The sequence below is a fragment of the Argentina anserina genome, chromosome 2 (genome assembly GCF_933775445.1).
Source record: "Argentina anserina chromosome 2, drPotAnse1.1, whole genome shotgun sequence".
Classification (NCBI taxonomy): domain Eukaryota; kingdom Viridiplantae; phylum Streptophyta; class Magnoliopsida; order Rosales; family Rosaceae; genus Argentina; species Argentina anserina.
The window spans coordinates 1,469,367-1,478,707 of record NC_065873.1 but is presented as its reverse complement, the minus strand read 5'-3'; the positions used below and the strand labels follow the sequence as shown (position 1 = coordinate 1,478,707).

The 9,341-nt window shown below is 36.0% G+C and overlaps 1 protein-coding gene across 2 annotated transcripts; it reads left to right on the top strand.

The window, feature by feature from the left end:
• Positions 1-4,734: 4,734 nt before the first annotated feature.
• LOC126785495 (DUF21 domain-containing protein At2g14520) lies at positions 4,735-8,434 on the top strand. 2 transcript variants are annotated; one of them, XM_050511209.1, is made up of 11 exons: positions 4,735-5,133; positions 5,649-5,725; positions 5,817-5,900; positions 6,200-6,313; positions 6,436-6,522; positions 6,648-6,787; positions 6,890-6,977; positions 7,203-7,276; positions 7,387-7,508; positions 7,611-7,873; positions 7,991-8,434. In XM_050511209.1, exons 1-11 carry the CDS (start codon positions 4,956-4,958, stop codon positions 8,033-8,035), a joined length of 1,272 nt encoding a protein of 423 aa, XP_050367166.1. In that variant the 5' UTR covers positions 4,735-4,955; the 3' UTR covers positions 8,036-8,434. The 2 variants fall into 2 exon arrangements, with proteins under 2 accessions (XP_050367166.1, XP_050367165.1); XM_050511208.1 differs by having other exon boundaries at positions 7,387-7,873.
• Positions 8,435-9,341: the final 907 nt, after the last annotated feature.

Genomic DNA, 9,341 nt, shown 5'->3' with positions numbered 1-9,341 from the left:
TCAACTATTCATTAAATAATTTATTAATGGATTCCAGCCATATTAGTAATTTTAAATCATATTTCACCTATAGAGATTACCACATATGTGGTCGAGCTAGTAAAGAAAGAATGTGTGGAACGATTACAAGTTAAATTTTATGCATTTACTTACATATATAAACAAATTGAAATGATTCCGGGGACATTTCAAAATAAAAAAATGATTCCACGCAAAAGTACGAAGCAATCAGAATAGATCTAAGTCACACTTTATTGTTGGAATTGTAGAATATAAAGGGGACCTAAATTTTACATAGCCTTTTGCTTTTTTAGAAGTAAGTTGCATCAACCGTAACACTATTTAAGCGGGGGCAACAAGATGTTGCATATATAAGCTCATTTATTTTCGTACCTAGTTGCACCAAATATGGTGTTAACCAAATTGACACTATTAAGCATGAACTCATGATTACATTCAACATCTAGAAGAGTTATTGAAATATACTAAAGAATTTCGACAAAATATATGTATTCGAACAAGCACCAACTAACAAAAAATCTTATTTTAATGACGATTTTATTTGTTTTATTAGTGACATAATAGATAGATCAGTAGATAAGTAGCACGATTACATATTTCAATGTATAATGATGTATGTGTTCCATAAGGGCTCACATCGACAAGATAGTTACCCTACCGGTGTTCACTTCAAAAGAGATATATAATGGCATTTATGTTCACCTTATCACCATGCGAAAAAGACCATTTAACAAAATAAAGAACTCTCTATCCACCTAGAGACTTTTAAGTGCAAATACATACACAAAGTCTGACTAGTGCTACACTACATTACTAAGTACTAACGGACTTCATACTTATGGCTGGCGTAACTCGTGACAAAGATAAAGAAACAAAACACAACAAATAAATAAACAACAAGCGGATGGACCAAGTATGGTAGGGGACCTAAGCAAAAGAATTGAATGAATGGCGGAGGTTCCACTATTTCCACTCTGTCTCTTTTGTAAATTCAAATAGTTGGCAGCACTTCTAATCAGTTTAATGGTGGTCGAATTCAGATGGATCAATTGGATCCTTAACTGAAAGAACCCACAAACAATCATAGTAATTTTTTTTGGTTTGTTCCAAAACATAATGGCTTTCATTTGTGCACACCGTTTTCACATGTGTTCGCTTCATATATTAATAGAGGGAAAATTATTCAATGCACTAAGGAGTAAGTGGACCATTTACATCTCAATAATTAATATTTAATTATATTTGTTAATAATAAAAATATATAATTAATGAAATTTAATAACTCATTTTAATTAGCATAAGTGCATATTTGTGCTCTGAGTAAGCTCTTATTAATACAGTTTTATTAAACTTGATAGTTGATAATAAATGAGAAAAGAAATGCGCTCCATATATTAATAGAGTTTTATTAAACTTGATAGTTGATAAGAAATGACAGATGAAAAAACGAGAATGCTAATCGATGTCAAATCGGTCGTGAGTGCGTCATATAACCACCTAAGTTTAGTCATATATGTCCGCTAAAATTATAACATCTCCAATAAATTATATATTTTAGAGTAAAAGTGAGAATTTAGAGATTTTAAGTATTTTTCACTCAAATAGCTTATGCATCTTATCACGCCCTCTTGAGACTTCTATATATTATTTTTTGTTATTAATTGAGGTACTTGTTTGAACCATAAATGGAACTGGGTTTTTGTATATCCAATTATCCAACCTAATTAGCGTTAACAAATACCTAATTAACCTGGATTTTGTTACCTAACTGAAAGCACCCATGATCTTAATATTCAAAACATAATTGGCTTTTGTGTCTCACTGTACATGTGTTGCATGTAATCGACAGATTATGAATTAATCTGATACGCAAAGCATTATAACATATACCGTATATATATATATATATATAATAATGAATTAAACCCTCTGTCTTAATTAATCAATGAAATAGAAGACAGCTAGGTTAATTACAAGTAGCTTATGATTATAAGCTAATGATACACGTAATTGCATTGACAAAACCTAATAGCATATCCTAGTCATGACTAGCGCATTGTCGCCTTCTATTAATCTATAGGAAAGTAACATCTACAACAAGTGGTTTTGATTTTAGCTTCTCATTTTGATTGTATTACCTTTATGTATATTCATAGAGAAACGAACTTTGTAACCATTAGGGTCATCGTTACATTATTCCATTGTTAGTAATGATCGACGTTACAATTAGGATTAAGGTTTGGCGTATCTTGACATGTGTTCACCACCTCCGCCGTACCTACCTCCTTTCGTTAGCCCTAACCCTGTCATCAACAATGTATTCCACACCGGCCCTTTTAAGAAGACGTGAGATTAATATATATCGATCATATTCTGATATAGTTTCTTTTCCTAATATGTAAAATTATATATGCATTTAGATATAGAATCGAACCCCTAAGGATGTCCCAAACAGGCCACGCCATGTGCGATGTGATCGATCAATCTCAACGTTATATCATACGTCTTGCCTCCATCGATCATTTAACATATAGCATCCTATGCATTTATATAACCTAAGCCATTATTACATACATATGATGTACGAGTATGACCAGCATATAAAACCAGCATCTTTCTTATTTGGGCCTAAAATGATATTCCGGTATTATCTAGACTACTTAGGCTCGTGGACCGGATATTTGGGGAAAATATATCACAAAGCAAGATTATTTGCCGAATTAGAATAGATTTAGGGGACTATCGCCGTATAGAATCGGAGTTGATTAAGGAAGGTGAATCGAAATCAACTAAGAGATTCTCAAGACTTGATTCGCAAGAAAGAACAAGTTGTGTTCTCTATATAAAGAGGTTGAAGGCACAAAATAACACACACAACGTCAAACAAACTATCGCGCAACCGCATAGTCAAAATATCCCAACGGATTAAAAGTCCGATTAACTTCGGCAACCAAGTCTCCCATCGGAGCGGAGCTACCCAGATGTACGCCTCGCGCTGCATGTAGCAACAAGTCCGATTAACTTCGGAAATTCGAGTCAAGTCCATCGAGTCGCTAGCCTAGCTTCTAGCAAACCCAAAGCCTGCACTAGTCAGCAAATTTCATTCGCGAGAGAGTCCTGCTATTAACGACACAGTATAAGCTCTGCTTTTCCCCAAGCGGTCAAAAGTAAGATCGGCCATCTACTTGAGGTGGAGTGAAAGGTACCTAGCAACTCCGGTTGTGTATAAATCATTCGAACTTCAGCGGTTTATCAGCAACTGCGGAGCAATCGTCTGAGAGAAAGACAGTACGTGGAGCGCGATCATTGTCAACAAAACAATAGTTGTACCTAACTCAAATGTACTGGCACACCAGCAACAACAGAGAACGAAGGGGTTGAACTGTCCAGAGTTCGGCGCCGGGACATGCTGATTGTTCTCTGAAAATGATCCGTTTTCCCAGCTCGAACACTTCTCCAATTTGAAGAAGATGATTGAAGGTCGACACAGCTAGCCAAACCCGCATATTTCGGCTGCTCCAATTTGACCCACTGGCAATCTGAACACACGTCACCTCCGCACACAACAACATTAGCATAAAATTAACTATATAAAATTAAAGATCTGCTTCTGATTGTTGTACGTAGCACTATTATTCTATGTTACCATATCCTTGTTTTTTGATACTATCTTTGTCCCTCTCGTAACATTCTTATATTATTGGATTCTGTAAGATTAGGCCTTTTCACTCTCATTATTCTATTTGGTGGATTAGAGAACAAATTAAGTTTACCTTTTACTTTTCGTTATGTGAATCTTTCACTTATATGAAACCAAAGAAAAAGACGAACGTTTTTACGGATTTTAAAGTGACACTTGTAAATAGAACTTCAGTACAAAGTTTTTGAAAATTAATAAAACAAGATTAAATAAAGCACTTAAAAGTAAGAAGGCTACAAAAAACTTTGCTACATGACTAATTATTGAGTAACAACAGCCCGACTACTTAAAAATAAAATGATATAATAAGTAGATTTTAATGAGCTTTCATCGCGTCAGTTCATTAACATTATTTTGTTATGCTTGACTCGATCTAACTTCTTACCATAATTATCATATTTCACACATTTATCATGTATTTTTGTGTGAAGTTTGACACAATCTAATTTCTTACCATAAATATTACCATATAAGCTCATGTGCCTTTTGTGTTAACTTAATTTGACACAATCTACCATTTTAACGTAACATTATATTCATTGTGTTACTCCATCAACCAAGTACTCGTGTTAGATTTTCACTGCGTCACTCACTCAACTCCAAGTATTTATTTTCCTTCTAGTCGGGTCTTTTCTTCTTCTCGATCATAACTATTCTCGGAGTTACTCTTTCCTCACTCAATTAGAAAAAAGAAAAAAAGACCAAAGCAACAACCAAGTTTTTCCCCCTCGTTTTGACCCCAACCGTAATTTTCTGGTTACAACAAAAAATCAGCTGGGTAAAAATTTCTTTGTCTCAGAAGAAGAAGATACAGAAAGATAAAACGGTAAAAACTGGAAAGTAAAAAAAAAAGACAAAAAAAAGTTAAAAAAACAAAGAAAGCTGGAGTTTTTACTGCTGTCAATGTTTTACCGTCCCCTGTGATTTACCTCCCTGTCAATATCTCAATCTGAAACAAATAAAAAGGTGATGCCAGAGGCCACTCTGATATAAATTCCCAGACTTCCCACCATTCTCTCTCCCCCCCTCTCCTCGTTTTCTCTCTCTAAAACTCCTAAGTCGGTGAAGTGAAAAAGCTTGATTGATCATCAATGGAGGTGCTGCTCTGAGCCGCGGCTTCGTTGAAGAGAGCGCGTTCGGTTTGCGATTGGATTCCGGGAGCTGCGAGCAGGAAGAGAGAGAGAGAGAGAGAGAGAGAGAGCTTTAAGCTTTTGAAGCTTGTGAAGGTTTATTAATGGCGGTGGAGTATGAGTGCTGCAGTAGCGGCTTCTTCATTCACATAGTGGTGATTGTTCTGCTGGTTTTGTTCGCGGGGCTAATGTCCGGGCTCACCTTGGGCCTCATGTCGCTCAGCATCGTCGATCTTGAGGTCTTGGCCAAGTCCGGCAAGCCCAAGGATCGGAAGCACGCCGGTACGGTTTCGATTCTCTTCGATGTTTTCGGTTTCGGAATTGTGATATTTATATGTGAATTCTGGTTTGTTATGGAAAATGTGACCTAATTAGTAGTGGAAGATGATCAGAGGGAAAAGTGTGGGACCTTAAAATTGTGTGGATTATTCAAAATTGAGGTGTAATTGTGTTTAATTCGAGTTTATTCAGGGTTTTTAATAAAGAAATTTCCAGGTTTGTTGTGTTTTTGTGTAGGTAAGAGTTGTGGTTGGTGGTTATGTTTTGGTTGAATTGTAATTAGGCTTTCTTAATTTGGATGATAAGTGATGTGGCGAAATTTCGATGATGAGGTTTTATTTAATTTTTTTGGAGTTTTTGAGACTGAGTATGTAGAGTTTACATGGTGCTTGGAATTGCAAGGGACTTGAGCTTTGAGATTAGGGGGTTATGGTTTCGCTAGTGTTGCGTGATGTTGATTTGCGCCGTTCTGGTTAACTGATCATAGGTTTTGTGTGTGTTTTCGGTGGTGATTGCAGAGAAGATTTTGCCTGTTGTCAGGAAGCAGCACCTGTTGCTTTGCACCCTACTAATCTGCAATGCTGCTGCAATGGAGGTGACTTTTGTTGATGTTTATTGGGAAAAAGAGAAACATTTCTGTACTTGTGATCGAAAGTTGATACTGATAAGTTTGTGCTTTGTGCCAGGCACTTCCGATTTTTCTGGATGGTCTGGTGACAGCTTGGGGAGCAATCCTTATCTCGGTGACGCTGATTCTTCTGTTTGGAGAGGTAAGTTGTCTTAGAGCAGGATACACATTCAGTGTTGGAATTTGTATGTTTGGGTTATGTGTAAATGATTATAAGAAACTAGTTGATCTCCGTTAAGTAAGCAGCTTTCAGATATGGATATGTTTGAATTGATAGATCCAGGGCCTTAAGTTGGTGTCCCTTGATGTTCCAGGAAAAACAACTTGTAGACCCCAGAATTACTTACAGTCTGATTATTTTGATATTATGTACCGTCACTTTTATTCTTCAAATTGTGATTTTATGGTGTGTGACTTAATTGTGTTTAATTCTTTGAGCAGATTATACCTCAATCTATTTGTACCCGATATGGTTTGGCGATAGGTGCTACAGTGACTCCATTTGTCCGTGTTCTTCTGTGGGTCTGCTTTCCTATTGCATACCCAATTAGCAAGGTGTGACGATGGTTATTAACAGTTGTTTCTTTGCAATTAAATGCCAGTGGTAGGAGGGAAACTCAATTGCCTGATATTGAAATATATTCTCTGACTACTTTATGTTTCTGTGTGCTCTCCAGTTATTAGATTATCTTCTCGGCCATGGACATGTAGCTCTGTTTCGCAGAGCTGAGTTGAAAACACTTGTAGATATGCATGGCAATGAGGTATATCTACAAGCTCTTGTACCATTTCATTATCAATCCAACTTTTATCTCCTTTACTTTCAACTTCTTTCTTGTTGACGTTTTATTCTATCATCTGCTCTATGATGATGTGTTATCTTTTTTAGGCTGGAAAAGGTGGAGAATTGACACATGATGAGACAACAATTATTGCTGGAGCACTTGAACTCAGTGAGAAAATTGCTAGTGATGCCATGACGCCTATAGCTGAAACTTTTGCAATCGATATTAATGCCAAGCTTGACAGGTTTAATGCTTTTCAATATATGAACATAAAACTCACCTCTTTTTGTATAACTGATGTTTTTGATCTAGAATCCTAAATGCTTCTCATCACACATTGACGCAGGGATCTAATGAATTTGATAATGGAGAAAGGGCATAGTAGAGTACCAGTTTACTATGAGGAGCCTACTAACATAATTGGACTTGTCCTGGTAATTGCTTAACAACTTTGACTGCCTTTAAAAATTCTAAACAACTTTAATTGCCTACAAAAGAATGTCTTGATCGAGTCTGGATTGTAAAGATGTGAGAAAATACTGTTTGTGACCTATGTATTGTTGAATAGAAGGGTAGTAGTATTTGTTTTTTCACTTTTTGAATAGTAAATATATTTTAATTGCTGTCATTACTTCTTGACTTCTTGAGTTCAAATGTAGGTAAAAAATTTGTTGACAGTACATCCAGAAGAAGAAACACCTGTTAAGAATGTCACTATACGCAAGATCCCAAGGTACTATTATTTATAAAAGAGGCTATGTTAGTTTGGAGGTTGTATTGTTTGTCAATTTAGTATCTATAACATTACCGAGATCTGATTTTTCACCCTTATTTGTTTGATAGGGTTCAAGATACATTGCCCTTGTATGACATACTGAATGAATTTCAGAAAGGTCATAGTCACATGGCTATTGTTGTAAGACGGTGCAATTCCGTGGAGCCGCCCAACAGCAATACAGCTGATAGTAAGTCCCTCTTTCCTATTGCAATAAATAGTTTCATACAAAAGGTACCGCCATCTGCTGCTTCTGCCCCTTTAACCAGTCTTTGTCTGTTCAACAAATCAGTGAAAGAAGTGAGAGTGCACATTGATGGTGAAAAGCCTATCCAGGAGAAGGGTTTGAAGAGCAAAAGATCACTAAATAAATGGAAGAGTTTCTCCAACACTGGGGATCATTCATTCAAGAGTGGGTCCAGAAGCAAGAAATGGTCAAAGGAGATGTACTCAGACATCCTGCAGATAGATGATGAAGCACTCCCAAAGCTCCCTGAAGAGGAAGTAGCTGTCGGCATTATAACAATGGAAGACGTTATCGAGGAGCTTTTACAGGTACCAACAATCAGCTCAAGCTATATTTCAATATACGTTTCAAGTTTTCGTCAAGACTTTGTTATACAGGCCCTTTTCTTCTTGATACATGGACACCAATTATACATTATTTTGCAGGAGGAGATATTTGATGAGACTGATCATCAGTATGAGGACTCATAACACCAGTGTTTATAGGAACCAGTGTCTTGTAGTACACATGATCACCAAATATTCGTTGAATTTGTTTGCGCCTAGGTTCTAATATAGGTAATCAGGTTCGATACCGAACTGATGTTGCATCTGTTAGTACTCTAGTATGTCACCCGACTTCATCTGTTTTAAGGTGAATGGCAAATTTTATCCGGGGTTAATAGTGAGAGATATGAGAATGGTCTTGGACATCGACTGTTGAGGAAGCTTAAATTTGGCAGACGTTTAATTGGTGGCAACAGTTCGAGTTACCTGATCTTTATCCGACTACACAGTTCGAGTTCGGTTTTTAAAACGAAAGTGATATATGGGATTGCAATATTATTTGTCTATCGTCTAAGAAAGTTGGTACTGATGCTCTTCTTTGAATCTTGATTCTTCATTATTCTTTCACAATCTAGTTCAATTAGCTTGACCATTTGAGTTTCTACAAATTCGCCACTCCTTTCATTGAATATAAAAGATAAATTTGGAAACTCTTTATGCAAAAGTGGTGCAAACATATACCTCAAGCAAAATGGGATATATACCCGTCACAGATTTCACGTGACGTATATTTTTAATGTTATTGGTTCATTTTTTACTGTGATTGTTTCTAATTGGTTCTTATATGTAAATAAATTTTTGTCATTTTCACCGAGTGCATGTTAATTATACCATGACGCAATATGATTGACTACACATCATATGACAGTGCCACGTGATGTGGCGGGTACACAAAATAATTACACTGCAAGAGGCAATTTACAACAAGCTTATATTCCTTATTCCAATCACTCAAGAGAGTCCAATATTAGCAAAGCCTCTTGAAACAACACCCATCAAATAACCCCGATAACTATATGAATGCTACACATAGTATAATTACTGACTGGCGACGTATAGTATAGCCTTGATAACAACAAAACGTTTAATATACCATCAAATAACCCTGATAAATATATTAAGTGTTTAATTTAATTTCTTATGTATTTGTTGATTCTACATGCTCTACGTTAGAATTTTCCGGTCAATAATTAAATATTTTATTGTTAAACTATTCGTCACCCGGTCGCCACATCTCCAGGATATATTTACAGTATATTTTTTTTAAGATCATCGGTTTTATTTTTACGATTTAATGATTTTTTTTTGTTTTTTTTTGTTTTAAAAAATTGTTTTCTTTCCAAAAATATATAGATATCACCTGCCACCTCACCCTCTTGGCCCTCTTCCCCTTTCTCTCAAGTCTCAACTCAGAGTCGCTTATTCTTCTTCTTTATCTGCGCAAAGATAC